The 25,919-nt window shown below is 53.3% G+C and overlaps 1 protein-coding gene across 3 annotated transcripts in view; it reads right to left on the reverse strand.

The window, feature by feature from the left end:
- LOC141167118 (uncharacterized) overlaps positions 1 to 6,650 on the reverse strand; it is a 40,113-nt gene extending 33,463 nt beyond the window's left edge. For 2 of the 3 annotated variants that reach the window (XM_073654484.1, XM_073654482.1), the window contains exon 1: positions 6,495 to 6,650. In XM_073654484.1, the coding sequence (XP_073510585.1) occupies positions 6,495 to 6,506 (12 nt within the window). In that variant the 5' untranslated portion in view covers positions 6,507 to 6,650. The remainder of the gene's footprint in view (positions 1 to 6,494) is intronic. The other variant, XM_073654483.1, reaches the window with a different exon arrangement.
- Between the last annotated feature and the right edge of the window lie 19,269 nt (positions 6,651 to 25,919).

A 25,919-nucleotide genomic window follows, 5' to 3' on the forward strand; every position in this document is an offset into this window, starting at 1 on the left:
TGTCACTGCTGTATAATATAACTGATATCTGGAGAGTGGTGATGTCACTGCTGTATAATATAACTGATATCTGGAGAGTGGTGATGTCATCGCTGTATAATATAACTGATATCTGGAGAGTGGTGATGTCACTGCTGTATAATATAACTGATATCTGGAGAGCGGTGATGTCACTGCTGTATAATATAACTGATATCTGGAGAGCGGTGATGTCTCTGCTGTATAATATCACTGATATCTGGAGAGCGGTGATGTCACCGCTGTATAATATAACTGATATCTGGAGAGTGGTGATGTCACTGCTGTATAATATAACTGATATCTGGAGAGCGGTGATGTCACCGCTGTATAATATAACTGATATCTGGAGAGTGGTGATGTCACTGCTGTATAATATAACTGATATCTGGAGAGCGGTGATGTCACTGCTGTATAATATAACTGATATCTGGAGAGTGGTGATGTCATCGCTGTATAATATAACTGATATCTGGAGAGTGGTGATGTCACTGCTGTATAATATAACTGATATCTGGAGAGCGGTGATGTCACCGCTGTATAATATAACTGATATCTGGGGAGCGGTGATGTCATCGCTGTATAATATAACTGATATCTGGAGAGCGGTGATGTCATCGCTGTGTAATATAACTGATATCTGGAGAGCGGTGATGTCACTGCTGTATAATATAACTGATATCTGGAGAGTGGTGATGTCACTGCTGTATAATATAACTGATATCTGGGGAGCGGTGATGTCACTGCTGTATAATATAACTGATATCTGGAGAGCGGTGATGTCATCGCTGTATAATATAACTGATATCTGGAGAGCGGTGATGTCACTGCTGTATAATATAACTGATATCTGGAGAGTGGTGATGTCACTGCTGTATAATATAACTGATATCTGGAGAGCGGTGATGTCACTGCTGTATAATATAACTGATATCTGGAGAGCGGTGATGTCACTGCTGTATAATATAACTGATATCTGGGGAGCGGTGATGTCATCGCTGTATAATATAACTGATATCTGGAGAGCGGTGATGTCATCGCTGTATAATATAACTGATATCTGGAGAGCGGTGATGTCATCGCTGTATAATATAACTGATATCTGGAGAGCGGTGATGTCATCGCTGTATAATATAACTGATATCTGGAGAGCGGTGATGTCACTGCTGTATAATATAACTGATATCTGGAGAGCGGTGATGTCATCGCTGTATAATATAACTGATATCTGGAGAGCGGTGATGTCACTGCTGTATAATATAACTGATATCTGGAGAGCGGTGATGTCACTGCTGTATAATATAACTGATATCTGGGGAGCGGTGATGTCACTGCTGTATAATATACCTGATATCTGGGGAGCGGTGATGTCACTGCTGTATAATATAACTGATATCTGGAGAGCGGTGATGTCACTGCTGTATAATAACACTGATATCTGGAGAGCGGTGATGTCACTGCTGTATAATATAACTGATATCTGGACAGCGGTGATGTCACTGCTGTATAATATAACTGATATCTGGAGAGCGGTGATGTCACTGCTGTATAATATAACTGATATCTGGAGAGCGGTGATGTCACTGCTGTATAATATAACTGATATCTGGAGAGCGGTGATGTCACTGCTGTGTAATATAACTGATATCTGGAGAGTGGTGATGTCACTGCTGTGTAATATAACTGATATCTGGAGAGTGGTGATGTCTCTGCTGTATAATATAACTGATATCTGGAGAGCGGTGATGTCACTGCTGTATAATATAACTGATATCTGGAGAGCGGTGAGGTCACTGCTGTATAATATAACTGATATCTGGAGAGTGGTGATGTCACTGCTGTATAATATAACTGATATCTGGAGAGCGGTGATGTCACCTCTGTATAATATAACTGATATCTGGAGAGCGGTGATGTCTCTGCTGTATAATATAACTGATATCTGGAGAGCGGTGATGTCACTGCTGTATAATATAACTGATATCTGGAGAGCGGTGATGTCACTGCTGTATAATATAACTGATATCTGGGGAGCGGTGATGTCACTGCTGTATAATATAACTGATATCTGGAGAGCGGTGATGTCACTGCTGTATAATATAACTGATATCTGGAGAGCGGTGATGTCACTGCTGTATAATATAACTGATATCTGGAGAGCGGTGATGTCACTGCTGTATAATATAACTGATATCTGGAGAGCGGTGATGTCACTGCTGTATAATATAACTGATATCTGGAGAGCGGTGATGTCACTGCTGTATAATATCACTGATATCTGGAGAGCGGTGATGTCATCGCTGTATAATTTCACTGATATCTGGAGAGCGGTGATGTCACAGCTGTATAATATAACTGATATCTGGAGAGCGGTGATGTCACTGCTGTATAATATCACTGATATCTGGAGAGCGGTGATGTCATCGCTGTATAATATAACTGATATCTGGAGAGCGGTGATGTCACAGCTGTATAATATAACTGATATCTGGAGAGCGGTGATGTCACTGCTGTATAATATAACTGATATCTGGGGAGCGGTGATGTCACTGCTGTATAATATACCTGATATCTGGAGAGTGGTGATGTCATCGCTGTATAATATAACTGATATCTGGAGAGCGGTGATGTCACTGCTGTATAATATAACTGATATCTGGAGAGCGGTGATGTCACTGCTGTATAATATAACTGATATCTGGAGAGCGGTGATGTCACTGCTGTATAATATAACTGATATCTGGAGAGTGGTGATGTCATCGCTGTATAATATAACTGATATCTGGAGAGCGGTGATGTCACTGCTGTATAATATAACTGATATCTGGAGAGTGGTGATGTCATCGCTGTATAATATAACTGATATCTGGGGAGCGGTGATGTCACTGCTGTATAATATACCTGATATCTGGAGAGTGGTGATGTCATCGCTGTATAATATAACTGATATCTGGAGAGCGGTGATGTCACTGCTGTATAATATAACTGATATCTGGAGAGCGGTGATGTCACTGCTGTATAATATAACTGATATCTGGGGAGCGGTGATGTCACTGCTGTATAATATAACTGATATCTGGAGAGCGGTGATGTCACTGCTGTATAATATAACTGATATCTGGAGAGCGGTGATGTCACCGCTGTATAATATAACTGATATCTGGAGAGCGGTGATGTCACTGCTGTATAATATAACTGATATCTGGAGAGCGGTGATGTCACTGCTGTATAATACAACTGATATCTGGAGAGCGGTGATGTCACTGCTGTATAATATAACTGATATCTGGAGAGCGGTGATGTCACTGATGTATAATATAACTGATATCTGGAGAGCGGTGATGTCACTGCTGTATAATATAACTGATATCTGGAGAGTGGTGATGTCATCGCTGTATAATATAACTGATATCTGGAGAGCGGTGATGTCACTGCTGTATAATATAACTGATATCTGGAGAGTGGTGATGTCATCGCTGTATAATATAACTGATATCTGGGGAGCGGTGATGTTACTGCTGTATAATATAACTGATATCTGGAGAGCGGTGATGTCACTGCTGTATAATATAACTGATATCTGGAGAGCGGTGATGTCACTGCTGTATAATATACCTGATATCTGGAGAGAGGTGATGTCACTGCTGTATAATATACCTGATATCTGGAGAGAGGTGATGTCACTGCTGTATAATATAACTGATATCTGGAGAGCGGTGATGTCACTGCTGTATAATATAACTGATATCTGGGGAGCGGTGATGTCATCGCTGTATAATATAACTGATATCTGGAGAGCGGTGATGTCACTGCTGTATAATATAACTGATATCTGGAGAGCGGTGATGTCACTGCTGTATAATATAACTGATATCTGGAGAGCGGTGATGTCACTGCTGTATAATATAACTGATATCTGGAGAGCGGTGATGTCACTGCTGTATAATATAACTGATATCTGGAGAGCGGTGATGTCACTGCTGTATAATATCACTGATATCTGGATAGCGGTGATGTCTCTGCTGTATAATATCACTGATATCTGGAGAGTGGTGATGTCATCGCTGTATAATATCACTGATATCTGGAGAGTGGTGATGTCATTGCTGTATAATATAACTGATATCTGGAGAGCGGTGATGTCATCGCTGTATAATATAACTGATATCTGGAGAGCGGTGATGTCATCGCTGTATAATATAACTGATATCTGGAGAGCGGTGATGTCACTGCTGTATAATATAACTGATATCTGGAGAGCGGTGATGTCACCTCTGTATAATATAACTGATATCTGGAGAGCGGTGATGTCACTGCTGTATAATGTAACTGATATCTGGAGAGCGGTGATGTCATCGCTGTATAATATAACTGATATCTGGAGAGCGGTGATGTCACTGCTGTATAATATAACTGATATCTGGAGAGCGGTGATGTCACTGCTGTATAATATCACTGATATCTGGATAGCGGTGATGTCTCTGCTGTATAATATCACTGATATCTGGAGAGTGGTGATGTCATCGCTGTATAATATCACTGATATCTGGAGAGCGGTGATGTCATCGCTGTATAATATAACTGATATCTGGGGAGCGGTGATGTCATCGCTGTATAATATAACTGATATCTGGGGAGCGGTGATGTCACTGCTGTATAATATAACTGATATCTGGGGAGCGGTGATGTCATCGCTGTATAATATAACTGATATCTGGGGAGCGGTGGTGTCACTGCTGTATAATATAACTGATATCTGGAGAGCGGTGATGTCACTGCTGTATAATATAACTGATATCTGGAGAGTGGTGATGTCATCGCTGTATAATATAACTGATATCTGGAGAGTGGTGATGTCACTGCTGTATAATATAACTGATATCTGGAGAGTGGTGATGTCACTGCTGTATAATATAACTGATATCTGGAGAGTGGTGATGTCATCGCTGTATAATATAACTGATATCTGGAGAGTGGTGATGTCACTGCTGTATAATATAACTGATATCTGGAGAGCGGTGATGTCACTGCTGTATAATATAACTGATATCTGGAGAGCGGTGATGTCTCTGCTGTATAATATCACTGATATCTGGAGAGCGGTGATGTCACCGCTGTATAATATAACTGATATCTGGAGAGTGGTGATGTCACTGCTGTATAATATAACTGATATCTGGAGAGCGGTGATGTCACCGCTGTATAATATAACTGATATCTGGAGAGTGGTGATGTCACTGCTGTATAATATAACTGATATCTGGAGAGCGGTGATGTCACTGCTGTATAATATAACTGATATCTGGAGAGTGGTGATGTCATCGCTGTATAATATAACTGATATCTGGAGAGTGGTGATGTCACTGCTGTATAATATAACTGATATCTGGAGAGCGGTGATGTCACCGCTGTATAATATAACTGATATCTGGGGAGCGGTGATGTCATCGCTGTATAATATAACTGATATCTGGAGAGCGGTGATGTCATCGCTGTGTAATATAACTGATATCTGGAGAGCGGTGATGTCACTGCTGTATAATATAACTGATATCTGGAGAGTGGTGATGTCACTGCTGTATAATATAACTGATATCTGGGGAGCGGTGATGTCACTGCTGTATAATATAACTGATATCTGGAGAGCGGTGATGTCATCGCTGTATAATATAACTGATATCTGGAGAGCGGTGATGTCACTGCTGTATAATATAACTGATATCTGGAGAGTGGTGATGTCACTGCTGTATAATATAACTGATATCTGGAGAGCGGTGATGTCACTGCTGTATAATATAACTGATATCTGGAGAGCGGTGATGTCACTGCTGTATAATATAACTGATATCTGGGGAGCGGTGATGTCATCGCTGTATAATATAACTGATATCTGGAGAGCGGTGATGTCATCGCTGTATAATATAACTGATATCTGGAGAGCGGTGATGTCATCGCTGTATAATATAACTGATATCTGGAGAGCGGTGATGTCATCGCTGTATAATATAACTGATATCTGGAGAGCGGTGATGTCACTGCTGTATAATATAACTGATATCTGGAGAGCGGTGATGTCATCGCTGTATAATATAACTGATATCTGGAGAGCGGTGATGTCACTGCTGTATAATATAACTGATATCTGGAGAGCGGTGATGTCACTGCTGTATAATATAACTGATATCTGGAGAGCGGTGATGTCATCGCTGTATAATATAACTGATATCTGGAGAGCGGTGATGTCATCGCTGTATAATATAACTGATATCTGGGGAGCGGTGATGTCACTGCTGTATAATATAACTGATATCTGGGGAGCGGTGATGTCATCGCTGTATATGGATTCAGCAGATTTTTGTTTTTTCACCTCTGGATTCTCCAGTACAGGTCTATGTATTATGTGAACCCCACCTGTCCATGGCTGCAGATCCCCCCTGCAGACCCCTATAATATATACATATACACACACATCTTACTCTGAGATTCATGGTGTCGTCCCTGGTTGCTGTCGCACGGATTTAACCCCTCGTGGTTTGTGTGGACTCGGCAGCTTTCATCCTCCGGCTAGCAGCCATTCTTCTCTTCTCCTCCCTCTGCATCATAATCCCACCCCGCTTGCCCGGCCTTTTCCTTGCACACGCTGTTGGTGCAGCATTTATTGTAACCTTCCATCTCTAGGATAAATCCCCGGCCATATATACTATAGGATTATTGTCTCCAAGGAAAGGCCGTTACATTGTTGATCTATTGGGACATACACTGCTCAAAACAAATACAGGGACCCCTGAAATCCCCCCTCCTAGATGTGAATAGATGAAATCTTCTCATTGAATACTTTGTTCTGTAGAAAGTTGAATGTGCTGACAACAAAATCACACAAAAATCATCAATGGAAATCACATTTATTAACCAATGGAGGCCTGGATTTGGAGTCACCCCCAAAACTAAAGAGGAAAAACACACTACAGGCTGATCCAACTGTGATGTAATGTCCTTAAAACAAGTCAAAATGAGGCTCAGTATTGTGTGTGGCCTCCACGTGCCTGTATGACCTCCCTACAACGCCTGGGCATGCTCCTGATGAGGCTCAGTATTGTGTGTGGCCTCCACGTGCCTGTATGACCTCCCTACAACGCCTGGGCATGCTCCTGATGAGGCTGAGTATTGTGTGTGGCCTCCACGTGCCTGTATGACCTCCCTGCAACGCCTGGGCATTCTCCTGATGAGGCTGAGTATTGTGTGCGGCGTCCACGTGCCTGTATGACCTCCCTACAACGCCTGGGCATGCTCCTGATGATGCTGAGTATTGTGTGCGGCCTCCACGTGTCTGTATGACCTCCCTACAACGCCTGGGCATGCTCCTGATGAGGCTGAGTATTGTGTGTGGCCTCCACGTGCCTGTATGACCTCCCTACAACGCCTGGGCATGCTCCTGATGAGGCTGAGTATTGTGTGTGGCCTCCACGTGCCTGTATGACCTCCCTACAACGCCTGGGCATACTCCTGATGAGGCTGAGTATTGTGTGTGGCCTCCACGTGCCTGTATGACCTCCCTACAACGCCTGGACATGCTCCTGATGAGGCTGAGTATTGTGTGTGGCCTCCACGTGCCTGTATGACCTCCCTACAACGCCTGGGCATGCTCCTGATGAGGCAGAGTATTGTGTGTGGCCTCCACGTGCCTGTGTGACCTCCGTACAACGCCTGGGCATGCTCCTGATGAGGCTGAGTATTGTGTGTGGCCTCCACGTGCCTGTATGACCTCCCTACAACGCCTGGGCATGCTCCTGATGAGGCTGAGTATTGTGTGTGGCCTCCACGTGCCTATATGACCTCCCTACAACGCCTGGGCTTGCTCCTGATGAGGCAGAGTATTGTGTGTGGCCTCCACGTGCCTGTATGACCTCCCTACAACGCCTGGGCATGCTCCTGATGAGGCTGAGTATTGTGTGTGGTCTCCACTTGCCTGTATGACCTCCCTACAACGCCTGGGCATGCTCCTGATGAGGCTGAGTATTGTGTGTGGCCTCCACGTGCCTGTATGACCCCCCTACAACGCCTGGGCATGCTCCTGATGAGGCTGAGTATTGTGTGTGGCCTCCACGTGCCTGTATGATCTCCCTACAACACCTGGGCATGCTCCTGATGAGGCTGAGTATTGTGTGTGGCCTCCACGTGCCTGTAGGACCTCCCTATGTAGCACCCTGAGGATTCGGCTGCTACAGGGGTATTACACCTCAAGCCAGAGGTGTGGTATTCCACTCCCGGGTAAGGATGGAGTGTGGAACTGAGCTCAGTTAGCTGCATGCACTACACACATCCCATTTCCGGGGAACAGACCGATGGTACTCCCACTAGAGAAATGTGCAGGTACGACAGTGTCTGTTCCTGGCTGGAGTGGGAGGGGGGTGGAACATCCCAGTAGTGTAGGGGCAGATAGGGGGAGCAGTCTGGGTAGTGCTAGGAGCTCATTGGGTGCTGGTCACCTGAGCTCACACATAGAGGGAGTATATAAGGTGGGAACCATCTTAGATCAGGGTCAGTCTTTTGCAGAGTGAGGTCAGTCTGTCAGAGCAGAGGAGAAGAGCAGCTCCAAGGCCAAGAGAGAGAGAGAGGAGAAAGAAAGACCCAGAGGGGGAGAAAGAAGGAACTCCAAGAGCCCAAATTAGACCAGAGGGTGAAGAGTTGGCAACAGGGTACCGGATCCCAAGCTGGCAGAGGCTACAGCACACCTTAGCCAGGAACCGGAGGTCGTGGGCAGGACCGATCTGCCACGATCACCCACTAAATCCACCCGGAAGGCAGACCAGGAATAGGGTCAGGGAACCCAGAGACAAGGGTTTACCACCAAGAGGCCCGAGGGAGCCGGACATAGGTGGATCCCTGGTGGGGAAGGCCAGAGAAGAGGACAGGACAGAAAGGGAGCTCAGGACCACGCTCCAGAATCACCTGGGGGTTGGCTGAGTCCAGGACCTGGTGGACGCAGCACGGCTCGGGTGGTCACTTAAGGCCGGAGTGACCAGAACAACTGCAGTAAGTAAACAAACCCTGAACTGCACAGCCCGACTCTGAGTCTCATTTCCATCCCCGCTGCACCACCACAACCCCCATCCTCTGCAACTGACCCCCTGAGGCTATACCCCTCCCGTTGGGGGTTATACTACCTAAGCTGCACACACATCACCAGCCTCAGTGGACCCTGCTGCAGCGGCGGCCTTTTGACCGCAAATCAACGGGTGGCGTAGTCGACACAAAAGAACATCTAGTAACATCATAAGGACTGCCACACACTGAGCTTGACACCCTGGGCACGGACCGGGTCACAGCCACTCGGAGACTACAACCCCCATCTGATCCGGCTCCGGGTATCCCCAACAACACTGGCCCAGGGGGCGCGTCAACTTTGGCGTAGTCGGCAGGATTACGTGCCCGCAACAACCGGGTACTGCGTGCCTGAAGAAAAGTTCACCGTTACCTTAAAAAGAAGTCTCCTGCCGGTTCCGGAGGGTCCCCGCCATCGGGCCCCATCACAGGTCGTTTCCCGCCGGTTGTCCGCCATTTGCAGCTTTTTCCCGCCATCCATGGAGTTTCCCGCCACTGGGAGACGATTCCCGCCATTTCCAAAGATTTCCCGCCTTCTGGGAGCGGACGCCATTATGGGCGTGCCAGAGGGTGGCAAAAGGCCACCTCCCATCGTGGGCCAGGTCGAAGAATGGCGCCAAAAGCGGAAACCGCGCCCACCAACAGAGACTGTGATGCTGGAAGTGTCCATCAGCGTAAGAGAACTGCCCCTGGAACTGAAGTTGCCCCGGGACCACCCTCGATGTGGGCGGAGACAGAAGAAGAGAACGAAGATGGGTGTCGCCTGGAGCAGTCTGGAGAGAGCGCACCCGGAGACAAGACGTCTGGAGGAGAGTCCAGAGAAAGCCTACCCGGAGATGGAGGGAGAGTCAGGCAGCACCGACCCAGTGGTCAGGAGCCTGCTACAAGCCACAACCCCACTAGGCCTAGTGGAGGTCCTGGCACAGCTCCCCCGAGACCGGGAGTGTGCACAGACCGCGCTGGAGAGCCTCGCACGGAGGATGGCCCGGGTACAGCGAGAGACGTTGGCGGAGTGGAGCCGAGAGATGGCCCAGCAGACCGAAACCCGTCAGCGGAGCACGCCACCCGAGACGAGGAGACAGACCGCCTCTGAGGATGGCGCAGGAGGAATGAAGGCAGGAGACGGCGCCGAGAAGGGAGCTGAACGGACGGAGGCAGGTAAAGGGGACGTCTCTACCCCGAGCCGGGAAACCGCGTGCCTGCCCCAGCTCCCCGTCGCAGAGCCCGAAATTCCCCCTGCCGTGACCGTCGCTGCATCGTCACCGCCGCCGACTAGGCCTCAACCGGAAACCGCGGCCGCGACCCCTGTGACGTCACACGCCTCGACCTCGAGCGTGGCCAAGCAGGAGATACCACCGGCCTGGTCGCAAGGCCTAGTACCCCCGGGCGCCGCAATACCAACAGCGCCCCCTACCTCCGCGGAGCCACCGGCCTGGCCGCAGGGCCGAGTAACCACGGGCGCCGCCGTTCTTACGGTGCCCTTTGCCTTTAGCGTGCCCCAAGCCTGGTCGCAAGGCCTGGTCAACCCGGGCGCCGCTACCACCACAGCGCCTATAGCACCTAAAGTACCGCACCTGGGTGAGGACCTGTTCGCCCAGCATACGTGCCCGGATGGGCAGCCCTTCATATGGCCACCGGAGTTTCACCATCCCCGACTCCGGAAAGAGAGACCCCTAGATGAACCCCTGATTCCGGTTCCGAAGCCCGCAAGGAGGACCTCGCCCCCGCTGGAGGAGGCACAGTTCGAGTGGGACCCCACCGGAGAAGACCTCATGGGGTTCACTCAGGAGACTCGGGCGGCCGCAGCGGAGCGTGCAGAGTGCTGCCGGCAGCAGCTCGAGGTCTTCGAGAGGGAGCGGAGAGAGAGGCGGGTCCGGGAACAGCAAATGCAGATAAGGAGCGCGGAGCAGAAGAGCCGGACCAGGAGGAATCCCCGTGCAGCTCATGGTCCCCCTTCCACCGGGACTGTGATAAAATTCAATATGCAGCACGGATGGGGCTTTATCAGAGACCATCATACCCCCGGCGACGTCTTTGTGACCCGCAGAGACGTAGAAAGCCATCTGCCGGAGGGACACAGAGGTCGTGACCTGTACGTAGGGGACGAGGTCACCTTCACCCGGCACAAGTGTGCCAAAGGACCCTACGCCCTCCATGTGCATCGCCTGACGGAGGAGGAGCTGCGGTGTGAGGAGGAGCAAGAGGACCCGGACGGGTCTGAAGAATCTAAAGAAGGAGCAGGAGGACGCCGTCGTTGAAGTACGGTAGAGAGAGACTGTATAAAGTTACCCGTCAGGGTATAAGAACTGTTCTAGTTAAAATATAGTCCCCGTTGGGACCAGCCAAGAGTGAACTGTTAACCCCGTGTGTCCCTATTCCCACTGACCGAGGACTGAGAGCGGTCAATCCTCCCTAATACCTGGCCGAGGACTGAGAGCGGCCATATCCCCTTGTAAATAGTTGCGCTTCCTAAAGCGCCCCCTACCGGTTTTATAGGAAACTGTTTTCTTCAAGAGACTGTAGCACTTTACCCGGTCACAAGTTGCACCGTGACCGGAGGAACCAGAAACAAGAATGTTTATATGAAAAGTTTATTGCTGCTGATGATGTTTTATATGTTTTATATGTTTATGTTTATGAAAAAAAAAAAAAAAAAAAAAAAATGTATGTTTGTGGATGTTTATATCTTACAGCCCGAGGACGTGCTGTGATTTACCAGGGGGGAATGTAGCACCCTGAGGATTCGGCTGCTACAGGGGTATTACACCTCAAGCCAGAGGTGTGGTATTCCACTCCCGGGTAAGGATGGAGTGTGGAACTGAGCTCAGTTAGCTGCATGCACTACACACATCCCATTTCCGGGGAACAGACCGATGGTACTCCCACTAGAGAAATGTGCAGGTACGACAGTGTCTGTTCCTGGCTGGAGTGGGAGGGGGGTGGAACATCCCAGTAGTGTAGGGGCAGATAGGGGGAGCAGTCTGGGTAGTGCTAGGAGCTCATTGGGTGCTGGTCACCTGAGCTCACACATAGAGGGAGTATATAAGGTGGGAACCATCTTAGATCAGGGTCAGTCTTTTGCAGAGTGAGGTCAGTCTGTCAGTCTTTTGCAGAGTGAGGTCAGTCTGTCAGAGCAGAGGAGAAGAGCAGCTCCAAGGCCAAGAGAGAGAGAGAGGAGAAAGAAAGACCCAGAGGGGGAGAAAGAAGGAACTCCAAGAGCCCAAATTAGACCAGAGGGTGAAGAGTTGGCAACAGGGTACCGGATCCCAAGCTGGCAGAGGCTACAGCACACCTTAGCCAGGAACCGGAGGTCGTGGGCAGGACCGATCTGCCACGATCACCCACTAAATCCACCCGGAAGGCAGACCAGGAATAGGGTCAGGGAACCCAGAGACAAGGGTTTACCACCAAGAGGCCCGAGGGAGCCGGACATAGGTGGATCCCTGGTGGGGAAGGCCAGAGAAGAGGACAGGACAGAAAGGGAGCTCAGGACCACGCTCCAGAATCACCTGGGGGTTGGCTGAGTCCAGGACCTGGTGGACGCAGCACGGCTCGGGTGGTCACTTAAGGCCGGAGTGACCAGAACAACTGCAGTAAGTAAACAAACCCTGAACTGCACAGCCCGACTCTGAGTCTCATTTCCATCCCCGCTGCACCACCACAACCCCCATCCTCTGCAACTGACCCCCTGAGGCTATACCCCTCCCGTTGGGGGTTATACTACCTAAGCTGCACACACATCACCAGCCTCAGTGGACCCTGCTGCAGCGGCGGCCTTTTGACCGCAAATCAACGGGTGGCGTAGTCGACACAAAAGAACATCTAGTAACATCATAAGGACTGCCACACACTGAGCTTGACACCCTGGGCACGGACCGGGTCACAGCCACTCGGAGACTACAACCCCCATCTGATCCGGCTCCGGGTATCCCCAACAACACTGGCCCAGGGGGCGCGTCAACTTCAACGCTTGGGCATGCTCCTGATGAGGCTGAGTATTGTGTGTGGCCTCCACGTGCCTGTATGACCTCTCTACAACGCCTGGGCATGCTCCTGATGAGGCTGAGTATTGTGTGTGGCCTCCACGTGCCTGTATGACCCCCCTACAACACCTTTGCATGCTCCTGATGAGGCTGAGTATTGTGTGTGGCCTCCACGTGCCTGTATGACCTCCCTACAACACCTGGGCATGCTCCTGATGAGGCTCAGTATTGTGTGTGGCCTCCACGTGCCTGTATGACCTCCCTACAACGCCCCGGCATGCTCCTGATGAGGCTGACTATTGTGTGTGGCCTCCACGTGCCTGTATGACCTCCCTACAATGCCTGGGCATGCTCCTGATGAGGCTGAGTATTGTGTGTGGCCTCCACGTGCCTGTATGACCCCCCTACAACGCCTGGGCATGCTCCTGATGAGGCTGAGTATTGTGTGTGGCCTCCACGTGCCTGTATGACCTCCCTGCAACGCCTGGGCATGCTCCTGATGAGGCTGAGTATTGTGTGTGGCCTCCACGTGCCTGTATGACCTCCCTACAACGCCTGGGCATGCTCCTGATGAGGCTGAGTATTGTGTGTGGCCTCCACGTGCCTGTATGACCTCCCTACAACACCTGGGCATGCTCCTGATGAGGCTGAGTATTGTGCGTGGCCTTCACGTGCCTGTATGACCTCCCTACAACGCCTGGGCATGCTCCTGATGAGGCTAAGTATTGTGTGTGGCCTCCACGTGCCTGTATAACCTCCCTACAACGCCTGGGCATGCTCCTGATGAGGCTGAGTAGTGTGTGTGGCCACCACGTGCCTGTATGACCTCTCTACAACGCCTGGGCATGCTCCTGATGAGGCTGAGTATTGTGTGTGTGACGCGCCCCCTGGGACATATTCCTTTTTGAGGGGAATACCCGGCACCGGATCAGATGGGGGGGTTGTAGTCTCCGAGCGGCTGTGACCCGGTCCCGTGCCCAGGGCGTCAAGCTCAGTGTTATGTGGCAGTCCTTACTGATGTTATTAAAGTTCGTTGTGTCGACTACGCCACCCGTTGTGATGCGGTCACTGTGGCCGCCGCTGCTGCAGGGTCCGCTGAGGCTGATGGTGGGTGCACAGCTTGGTGGGATAACCCCCAACGGGAGGGGTATAGCCTCAGAGGGGACAGGCGCAGAGGATGGGGGTTGTGGTGGTGCGGTGCAGCCGGTAATGATGACAGACTCGGGTTGTGCAGTTAAGGGTCTTTACTTACTGCAGATGTTCCTGGTCACTCTAGCTCCAAGTGACCTCCCGAGCCGTGCTGCGTCCACCAGGTCCTGGATCCAGCCAACCCCCAAACAAGTCCGGAGCGTGGCCCTGAGCTCTCCCTCTGTCCTTTCTTCAGCCGTCCCCACCAGTGATTCACCTAAATCCAGCTCCCTCGGGCCTTCTGTTGGGCAACCTTTGGCCTCAGGTTCCCTGACCCTCCATGTGGTGTGCCTTCAGGGTGAATGTAGTGGGTGACCGTGACAGACTCTGCCCACGGTCTCCGGTCTCTGGCTGGGGAATGTCTTTACCCCCACCAGCTTGGGTTCCGGTACCCTTCTGCTGACTCCTCACCCGGTGTTCTTATTTGGGTTCTTGGGTCCCTTCTTTGTCCCCCTCTGGGTCTCCTTCTTTACTCCACTCTCTCTCCAGGGCTGTTGTTTCTTTCTGCAGGCTTGTCCTCTGCATCTGACTTACTCTCTGCGTCTGACCCTGATCTTTGATGGTGCCCACCTTATATACACCCTCTATGTGTGAGCTCAGGTGACCAGCACCCAATGAGCTCCTATCACTACCCAGACTGCTCCCCCTTTCTGCCCCTACACTACATGGGATGTTCCTCCCCCCTCCCACTCCAGCCAGGAACAGGCTCGGTCGCACCTGCACATTTCTAAGTGGGAGTGCCGTCGGCCTGCTCCTCTGGAATGGGATGTATGTAGTGCATGCAGTCTATCTGAGCTCAGTTCCACACTCCTTCCTTACCCGGGAGTGGAATATCACACCTCTGGGTTGAGGTGCAATACCCCTGTAGCAGCCGAATCCTCAGGGTGCTACATTCCCCCCTGGTAAATCACAGCACGTCCTCGGGCTGCAAAGACAAAAACACCAAACATACAAATTTTTATAAACATGTAAAACATATAAAATATTATATATATATAAACTTTTTCATATAAACATCATCATAACATTCTCGTCGTCTCTTTCTTTCTTCCTCCTCTGGTCACCGTGCAACCCGTGACCAGGTAAAGTGCGACAGTCTTTTGAAAAGCAGTTCCTTATAAAACCAGTAGGGGGCGCCTTAGGAAGCGCAACTATGTACAGGGAAGTTTTGGCCGTTCTCAGTTCCCGGCCAGGTAAGGGAAAGGGATGGCTGCTCACAGTCCTCAGCCTGGTATGGAAGGGGTCACACAGGTAAACAGTTCACTGGTCCCAACGGGGACTAAACTTTAAAGCAGCCACGGTTACTTGGGTACCCCGACAGGTAACTATATACAGTCCTTTGTACTATTTCAGTCATAGTACCTTCTAGCCTTGAACCCGTCCGGGTCTTCTGGCTCTTCCTCCCTACACCGCAACTCCTCCTCTGTCAGGCGATGCACGTGGAGGGCGTAAGGTCCCTTGGCACACTTGTGCCGGGTGAACGTTACCTCGTCACCGACGTAGAGGTCACGGCCTTTGTGACCCTCTGGCAGGTGAGACTCGACATCCCGTCGGGTAACGAAGACGTCACCCATGGTGTTCTGGTCCTTTATGAAGCCCCACCCATGCTGCGCATTAAACTTTATTACCGTCCCGATGGTACGGGGACGATCTGCTGCACGGGGGTCCCTTCTGGTCCGGCTCTTTTGCTCCGCGCTACGGGTCCGGGCCCATTGCTCTCTGGCCCGCCTCTCCTCCCGCTCTCTCTTGAACTCTGCCAGCTGTTGACGGCAACACTCGGTACGCTCTGCTGCAGCTGCCCGAGTCTCTCCGGTGAACCCCATCAAATCTTCTCCCATGGGGTCCCACACGAACTGGGCTTCCTCGAGTGGAGGCGAGACCCGAGTCACGGGCTTTGGAGCCGGGATCAGGGGCTCACACAAGGGCCCTAGTCTTTGCTGCCGCTCTAGCTCAGGGTACCCTTCGGGCCAGATGAAGGGCCGCCCGTCCGGCCATGTGAGCTGGCCGAAGAGGTCCTCCCCCAGGTGTGGCACCCTTGGTATTACGGGCGCGGGCGCGGTGGTGATGGCGCCCGGGTTGCCCAGGCCTTGCGGCCAGGCCTGGGGCACCTGGAAGGTGAAGGGCACCGTTAGGACGGCGGCGCCCTGGGTTACCTGGCCTTGCGACCAGGCCGGAGGCTCCGCGGAGGTAGATGGCTCTGCTTTGGATGCGGCGCCCGGAAATGCTAGGCCCTGTGACCAGGCCGGAGGCTCCTCTTCCGGCGCCACGCTCCGGGTCACGATGCGTGACGTCATCGGGGTCGCGACGGCGGCTTCCGGTCGGGGCCTAGTCGGTGGCGGTGTCATGGCGGTCTCGGGTACGGCCGGGGGACCTTCGGGCTCTGCGACGGGGAGCTGGGGCAGGTAAGCGGTCTTCCGGTATGGGGTATAGGCATCCCCCTTACCTGCTGCCATGCGTCTCGCTCCCTCTTCTGCGCCGTCTCCGGCCTTGGGTCCTCCCGCGTCATCCGCAGAGGTAGTCGGTGTCTTCTTCCAAGGGAGCGGGTTCCGTGGGCGGATTCCAGCTTGCTGGGCCATCTCCCGGCCCCACTCCGCCAGGATCTCCCTCTGCACTCGGGCCATCCTTCCCGCGAGGCCCTCCAGGGCACTCCGCGCGCACTCCCGATCTCGGGGAAGCTGCGCCAGGATCTCCGCTAAGCCTAGCGGGGTTGTTGACTCTAGCAGGCTCCTGACCATCGGGTCGGTGCTGCTCTGCTCTTCTTCCGGCAGGCTCCTGGCCAGCGGGCCGGTGCTGCTCTGCTCTCCTCCTTCTTCCTTCTGCAGGCTCCTGGCCAGCGGGCCGGTGCTGCTCTGCTGCCGCTCCATTCCCGGGTCTACTCTTTCTCTCCTCGACTCCGGGTGCTCTTGCTCTAGACACCTTGCCTCCGGGTGCGCTCGTTCTAGACTGCTCCAAGCGACACCCATCTTCTCTCCTTTCTTTCGTCTCCTCCCACTTCGAGGGCGGTCCCGGGGCAACTCGGTGACTGTCAGCTCCAGGGGGAGTTCTTTCACGCTGACAGACACCTCCAGCATCACAGTCTCTGTTGGTGGGGGCGGTTTCCACTTTTGGCGCCATTTTCTGTCCTGGCCCACGATGGGAGGTGGCCTCTTGCTCTCCTTTGGCACGCCCATAATGGCGTCCGCTGCTCTTCCAAGGCGGGAAATCTGCGGTTTTGGCGGGAATCGCTTCCCAGTGGCGGGAAACTCGGCAGATGGCGGGAACAAGCTGGAAATGGCGGACAATCGGCGGGAAACGACTGGTGATGGAGTCCGATGGCGTGGACCCTCCGGAACCGGCGGGAGACTTCTTTCTGAGGTAAACTTGCACTTTTCTTCAGGCACGCAGTACCCGGGTGTTGCGGGCACGTAATCCTGCCGACTACGCCAAAGTTGACGCGCCCCCTGGGACATATTCCTTTTTGAGGGGAATACCCGGCACCGGATCAGATGGGGGGGTTGTAGTCTCCGAGCGGCTGTGACCCGGTCCCGTGCCCAGGGCGTCAAGCTCAGTGTTATGTGGCAGTCCTTACTGATGTTATTAAAGTTCGTTGTGTCGACTACGCCACCCGTTGTGATGCGGTCACTGTGGCCGCCGCTGCTGCAGGGTCCGCTGAGGCTGATGGTGGGTGCACAGCTTGGTGGGATAACCCCCAACGGGAGGGGTATAGCCTCAGAGGGGACAGGCGCAGAGGATGGGGGTTGTGGTGGTGCGGTGCAGCCGGTAATGATGACAGACTCGGGTTGTGCAGTTAAGGGTCTTTACTTACTGCAGATGTTCCTGGTCACTCTAGCTCCAAGTGACCTCCCGAGCCGTGCTGCGTCCACCAGGTCCTGGATCCAGCCAACCCCCAAACAAGTCCGGAGCGTGGCCCTGAGCTCTCCCTCTGTCCTTTCTTCAGCCGTCCCCACCAGTGATTCACCTAAATCCAGCTCCCTCGGGCCTTCTGTTGGGCAACCTTTGGCCTCAGGTTCCCTGACCCTCCATGTGGTGTGCCTTCAGGGTGAATGTAGTGGGTGACCGTGACAGACTCTGCCCACGGTCTCCGGTCTCTGGCTGGGGAATGTCTTTACCCCCACCAGCTTGGGTTCCGGTACCCTTCTGCTGACTCCTCACCCGGTGTTCTTATTTGGGTTCTTGGGTCCCTTCTTTGTCCCCCTCTGGGTCTCCTTCTTTACTCCACTCTCTCTCCAGGCCTGTTGTTTCTTTCTGCAGGCTTGTCCTCTGCATCTGACTTACTCTCTGCGTCTGACCCTGATCTTTGATGGTGCCCACCTTATATACACCCTCTATGTGTGAGCTCAGGTGACCAGCACCCAATGAGCTCCTATCACTACCCAGACTGCTCCCCCTTTCTGCCCCTACACTACATGGGATGTTCCTCCCCCCTCCCACTCCAGCCAGGAACAGGCTCGGTCGCACCTGCACATTTCTAAGTGGGAGTGCCGTCGGCCTGCTCCTCTGGAATGGGATGTATGTAGTGCATGCAGTCTATCTGAGCTCAGTTCCACACTCCTTCCTTACCCGGGAGTGGAATATCACACCTCTGGGTTGAGGTGCAATACCCCTGTAGCAGCCGAATCCTCAGGGTGCTACATGTGGCCTCCAGGTGCCTGTATGACCTCCCTACAACGCCCGGGCATGCTCCTGATGAGGCTGAGTATTGTGTGTGGCCCCCACGTGCCTGTATGACCTCCCTACAACTCCTGGGCATGCTCCTGATGAGGCTCAGTATTGTGTGTGGCCTCCACGTGCCTGTATGACCTCCCTACAACGCCTGGGCATGCTCCTGATGAGGCTCAGTATTGTGTGTGGCCTCCACGTGCCTGTATGACCTCCCTACAACTCCTGGGCATGCTGCTGATGAGGCTGAGTATTGTGTGTGCCCTGCACGTGCCTGTATGACCTCCCTACAACGCCTGGGCATGCTCCTGATGAGGCTGAGTATTGTGTGTGGCCTCCACGTGCCTGTATGGCCTCCCTACAACGCCTGGGCATGCTCCTGATGAGGCTGAGTATTGTGTGTGGCCTCCACGTGCATGTATGACCCCCCTACAACGCCTGGGCATGCTCCTGATGAGTCTGAGTATTGTGTGTGGCCTCCACGTGCCTGTATGACCTCCCTGCAACGCCTGGGCATGCTCCTGATGAGGCTGAGTATTGTGTGTGGCCTCCACGTGCCTGTATGACCTCCCTACAACGCCTGGGCATGCTCCTGATGAGGCTGAGTATTGTGTGTGGCCTCCACGTGCCTGTATGACCTCCCTACAACACCTGGGCATGCTCCTGATGAGGCTGAGTATTGTGTGTGGCCTCCATGTGCCTGTATGACCTCCCTACAACGCCTGGGCATGCTCCTGATGAGGCTAAGTATTGTGTGTGGCCTCCACGTGCCTGTATAACCTCCCTACAACGCCTGGGCATGCTCCTGATGAGGCTGAGTATTGTGTGTGGCCACCACGTGCCTGTATGACCTCTCTACAACGCCTGGGCATGCTCCTGATGAGGCTGAGTATTGTGTGTGGCCTCCACGTGCCTGTATGACCTCCCTACAACACCTGGGCATGCTCCTGATGAGGCTGAGTATTGTGTGTGGCCTCCACGTGCCTGTATGACCTCCCTACAACGCCTGGGCATGCTCCTGATGAGGCTGAGTATTGTGTGTGGCCTCCACGTGCCTGTATGACCTCCCTACAACGCCTGGGCATTCTCCTGATGAGGCTAAGTATTGTGTGTGGCCTCCACGTGCCTGTATAACCTCCCTACAACGCCTGGGCATGCTCCTGATGAGGCTGAGTATTGTATGTGGCCACCACGTGCCTGTATGACCTCTCTACAACGCCTGGGCATGCTCCTGATGAGGCTGAGTATTGTGTGTGGCCTCCACGTGCCTGTATGACCTCCCTACAACGCCCGGGCATGCTCCTGATGAGGCTGAGTATTGTGTGTGGCCTCCACGTGCCTGTATGACCTCCCTACAACGCCTGGGCATGCTCCTGATGAGGCTGAGTATTGTGTGTGGCCTCCACGTGCCTGTATGACCTCCCTACAACGCCTGGGCATGCTCCTGATGAGGCTGAGTATTGTGTGTGGCCTCCACGTGCCTGTATGACCTCCCTACAATGCCTGGGCATGCTCCTGATGAGGCTGAGTATTGTGTGTGGCCTCCACGTGCCTGTATGACCTCCCTACAACGCCTGGGCATACTCCTGATGAGGCTGAGTATTGTGTGTGGCCTCCACGTGCCTGTATGACCTCCCTACAACGCCTGGACATGCTCCTGATGAGGCTGAGTATTGTGTGTGGCCTCCACGTGCCTGTATGACCTCCCTACAACGCCTGGGCATGCTCCTGATGAGGCTGAGTATTGTGTGTGGCCTCCACGTGCCTGTATGACCTCCCTACAACGCCTGGGCATGCTCCTGATGAGGCTGAGTATTGTGTGTGGCCTCCACGTGCCTGTATGACCTCCCTACAACGCCTGGGCATGCTCCTGATGAGGCTGAGTATTGTGTGTGGCCTCCACGTGCCTGTATGACCTCCCTACAACGCCTGGGCATGCTCCTGATGAGGCTGAGTATTGTGTGTGGCCTCCACGTGCCTGTATGACCTCCCTACAACGCCTGGGCATGCTCCTGATGAGGCTGAGTATTGTGTGTGGCCTCCACGTGCCTGTATGACCTCCCTACAACGCCTGGGCATGCTCCTGATGAGGCTGAGCATTGTGTGTGGCCTCCGCGTGCCTGTATGACCTCCCTACAACTCCTGGGCATGCTGCTGATGAGGCTGAGTATTGTGTGTGCCCTCCACATGCCTGTATGACCTCCCTACAACGCCTGGGCATGCTCCTGATGAGGTTGAGTATTGTGTGTGGCCTCCGCGTGCCTGTATGACCTCCCTGCAACGCCTGGGCATGCTCCTGATGAGGCTGAGTATTGTGTGTGGCCTCCACGTGCCTGTATGACCTCTCTACAACGCCTGGGCATGCTCCTGATGAGGCTGAGTATTGTGTGTGGCCTCCACGTGCCTGTATGACCTCCCTACAACGCCCCGGCATGCTCCTGATGAGGCTGAGTATTGTGTGTGGCCTCCACGTGCCTGTATGACCCCCCTACAACGCCTGGGCATGCTCCTGATGAGGCTGAGTATTGTGTGTGGCCTCCACGTGCCTGTATGACCTCCCTGCAACGCCTGGGCATGCTCCTGATGAGGCTGAGTATTGTGTGTGGCCTCCACGTGCCTGTATGACCTCCCTACAACGCCTGGGCATGCTCCTGATGAGGCTGAGTATTGTGTGTGGCCTCCACGTGCCTGTATGACCTCCCTACAACACCTGGGCATGCTCCTGATGAGGCTGAGTATTGTGTGTGGCCTCCACGTGCCTGTATGACCTCCCTACAACGCCTGGGCATGCTCCTGATGAGGCTGAGTACTGTGTGTGGCCTCCACGTGCCTGTATGACCTCCCTACAACGCCTGGGCATGCTCCTGATGAGGCTAAGTATTGTGTGTGGCCTCCACGTGCCTGTATAACCTCCCTACAACGCCTGGGCATGCTCCTGATGAGGCTGAGTATTGTGTGTGGCCACCACGTGCCTGTATGACCTCTCTACAACGCCTGGGCATGCTCCTGATGAGGCTGAGTATTGTGTGTGGCCTCCACCTGCCTGTATGACCTCCCTACAACGCCCGGGCATGCTCCTGATGAGGCTGAGTATTGTGTGTGGCCTCCACGTGCCTGTATGACCTCCCTACAACGCCTGGGCATGCTCCTGATGAGGCTGAGTATTGTGTGTGGCCTCCACGTGCCTGTATGACCTCCCTACAACGCCTGGGCATGCTCCTGATGAGGCTGAGTATTGTGTGTGGCCTCCACGTGCCTGTATGACCTCCCTACAATGCCTGGGCATGCTCCTGATGAGGCTGAGTATTGTGTGTGGCCTCCACGTGCCTGTATGACCTCCCTACAACGCCTGGGCATACTCCTGATGAGGCTGAGTATTGTGTGTGGCCTCCACGTGCCTGTATGACCTCCCTACAACGCCTGGACATGCTCCTGATGAGGCTGAGTATTGTGTGTGGCCTCCACGTGCCTGTATGACCTCCCTACAACGCCTGGGCATGCTCCTGATGAGGCTGAGTATTGTGTGTGGCCTCCACGTGCCTGTATGACCTCCCTACAACGCCTGGGCATGCTCCTGATGAGGCTGAGTATTGTGTGTGGCCTCCACGTGCCTGTATGACCTCCCTACAACGCCTGGGCATGCTCCTGATGAGGCTGAGTATTGTGTGTGGCCTCCACGTGCCTGTATGACCTCCCTACAACGCCTGGGCATGCTCCTGATGAGGCTGAGTATTGTGTGTGGCCTCCACGTGCCTGTATGACCTCCCTACAACGCCTGGGCATGCTCCTGATGAGGCTGAGTATTGTGTGTGGCCTCCACGTGCCTTTATGACCTCCCTACAACGCCTGGGCATGCTCCTGATGAGGCTGAGCATTGTGTGTGGCCTCCGCGTGCCTGTATGACCTCCCTACAACTCCTGGGCATGCTGCTGATGAGGCTGAGTATTGTGTGTGCCCTCCACGTGCCTGTATGACCTCCCTACAAAGCCTGGGCATGCTCCTGATGAGGCTGAGTATTGTGTGTGTCCTCCGCGTGCCTGTATGACCTCCCTGCAACGCCTGGGCATGCTCCTGATGAGGCTGAGTATTGTGTGTGGCCTCCACGTGCCTGTATGACCTCCCTACAACGCCTGGGCATGCTCTGATGAGGCTGAGTATTGTGTGTGGCCTCCACGTGCCTGTATGACCTCCCTACAACGCCCCGGCATGCTCCTGATGAGGCTGAGTATTCTGTGTGGCCTCCACATGCCTGTATGACCTCCCTACAACGCCTGGACATGCTCCTGATGAGGCTGAGTATTGTGTGTGGCCTCCACGTGCCTGTATGACCTCCCTACAATGCCTGGGCATGCTCCTGATGAGGCTGAGTATTGTGTGTGGCCTCCACGTGCCTGTATGACCTCCCTACAACGCCCGGGCATGCTCCTGATGAGGCTGAGTATTGTGTGTGGCCTCCACGTGCCTGTATGACCTCCCTACAACGCCTGGGCATGCTCCTGATGACGCTGAGTATTGTGTGTGGCCTCCACGTGCCTGTATGACCTCCCTACAATGCCTGGGCATGCTCCTGATGAGGCCGAGTATTGTGTGTGGCCTCCACGTGCCTGTATGACCTCCCTACAACGCCTGGGCATGCTCATGATGAGGCTGAGTATTGTGTGTGGCCTCCACGTGCCTGTATGACCTCCCAACAACGCCTAGGCATGCTCCTGATGAGGCTGAGTATTGTGTGTGGCCTCCACGTGCCTGTATGACCTGCCTACAACGCCTGGGCATGCTCCTGATGAGGCTGAGTATTGTGTGATGCCTTCACGTGCCTGTATGACCTCCCTACAACGCCTGGGCATGCTCCTGATGAGGCTGAGTATTGTGTGTGGCCTCCACGTGCCTGTATGACCTCCCTACAACGCCTGGGCATGCTCCTGATGAGGCTGAGTATTGTGTGTGGCCTCCACGTGCCTGTATGACCTCCCTACAACGCCTGGGCATGCTCCTGATGAGGCTGAGTATTGTGTGTGGCCTCCACGTGCCTGTATGACCTCCCTACAATGCCTGGGCATGCTCCTGATGAGGCTGAGTATTGTGTGTGGCCTCCACGTGCCTGTATGACCTCCCTACAACGCCTGGGCATGCTCCTGATGAGGCTGAGTATTGTGTGTGGCCTCCACGTGCCTGTATGACCTCCCTACAACGCCTGGGCATGCTCCTGATGAGGCTGAGTATTGTGTGTGGCCTCCATGTGCCTGTATGACCTCCCTACAACGCCTGGGCATGCTCCTGATGAGGCTGAGTATTGTGTGTGGCCTCCATGTGCCTGTATGACCTCCCTACAACGCCTGGGCATGCTCCTGATGAGGCTGAGTATTGTGTGTGGCCTCCACGTGCCTGTATGACCTCCCTACAACGCCTGGGCATGCTCCTGATGAGGCTGAGTATTGTGTGTGGCCTCCATGTGCCTGTATGACCTCCCTACAACGCCTGGGCATGCTCCTGATGAGGCTGAGTATTGTGTGTGGCCTCCACGTGCCTGTATGACCTCCCTACAACGCCTGGGCATGCTCCTGATGAGGCTGAGTATTGTGTGTGGCCTCCACATGCCTGTATGACCTCCCTACAACGCCTGGACATGCTCCTGATGAGGCTGAGTATTGTGTGTGGCCTCCACGTGCCTGTATGACCTCCCTACAACGCCTGGGCATGCTCCTGATGACGCAGAGTATTGTGTGTGGCCTCCACGTGCCTGTATGACCTCCCTACAACGCCTGGGCATGCTCCTGATGAGGCTGAGTATTGTGTGTGGCCTCCATGTGCCTGTATGACCTCCCTACAACGCCTGGGCATGCTTCTGATGAGGCTGAGTATTGTGTGTGGCCTTCACGTGCCTGTATGACCTCCCTACAACGCCTGGGCATGCTCCTGATGAGGCTGAGTATTGTGTGTGGCCTCCACATGCCTGTATGACCTCCCTACAATGCCTGGGCATGCTCCTGATGAGGCTGAGTATTGTGTGTGGCCTCCACGTGCCTGTATGACCTCCCTACAACGCCTGGGCATGCTCCTGATGAGGCTGAGTATTGTGTGTGGCCTCCACGTGCCTGTATGACCTCCCTACAATGCCTGGGCATGCTCCTGATGAGGCTGAGTATTGTGTGTGGCCTCCACGTGCCTGTATGACCTCCCTACAACGCCTGGGCATACTCCTGATGAGGCTGAGTATTGTGTGTGGCCTCCACGTGCCTGTATGACCTCCCTACAATGCCTGGACATGCTCCTGATGAGGCTGAGTATTGTGTGTGGCCTCCACGTGCCTGTATGACCTCCCTACAACGCCTGGGCATGCTCCTGATGAGGCTGAGTATTGTGTGTGGCCTCCACGTGCCTGTATGACCTCCCTACAACGCCTGGGCATGCTCCTGATGAGGCTGAGTATTGTGTGTGGCCTCCACGTGCCTGTATGACCTCCCTACAACGCCTGGGCATGCTCCTGATGAGGCTGAGTATTGTGTGTGGCCTCCACGTGCCTGTATGACCTCCCTACAACGCCTGGGCATGCTCCTGATGAGGCTGAGTATTGTGTGTGGCCTCCACGTGCCTGTATGACCTCCCTACAACGCCTGGGCATGCTCCTGATGAGGCTGAGTATTGTGTGTGGCCTCCACGTGCCTGTATAACCTCCCTACAACGCCTGGGCATGCTCCTGATGAGGCTGAGCATTGTGTGTGGCCTCCGCGTGCCTGTATGACCTCCCTACAACTCCTGGGCATGCTGCTGATGAGGCTGAGTATTGTGTGTGCCCTCCACGTGCCTGTATGACCTCCCTACAACGCCTGGGCATGCTCCTGATGAGGCTGAGTATTGTGTGTGGCCTCCGCGTGCCTGTATGACCTCCCTGCAACGCCTGGGCATGCTCCTGATGAGGCTGAGTATTGTGTGTGGCCTCCACATGCCTGTATGACCTCCCTACAACGC

This window comes from Phyllobates terribilis, unplaced genomic scaffold (genome assembly GCF_046119375.1).
Source record: "Phyllobates terribilis strain yellow unplaced genomic scaffold, ASM4611937v1 Scaffold_11__3_contigs__length_659146591, whole genome shotgun sequence".
Taxonomy (NCBI): Eukaryota; Metazoa; Chordata; class Amphibia; order Anura; family Dendrobatidae; genus Phyllobates; species Phyllobates terribilis.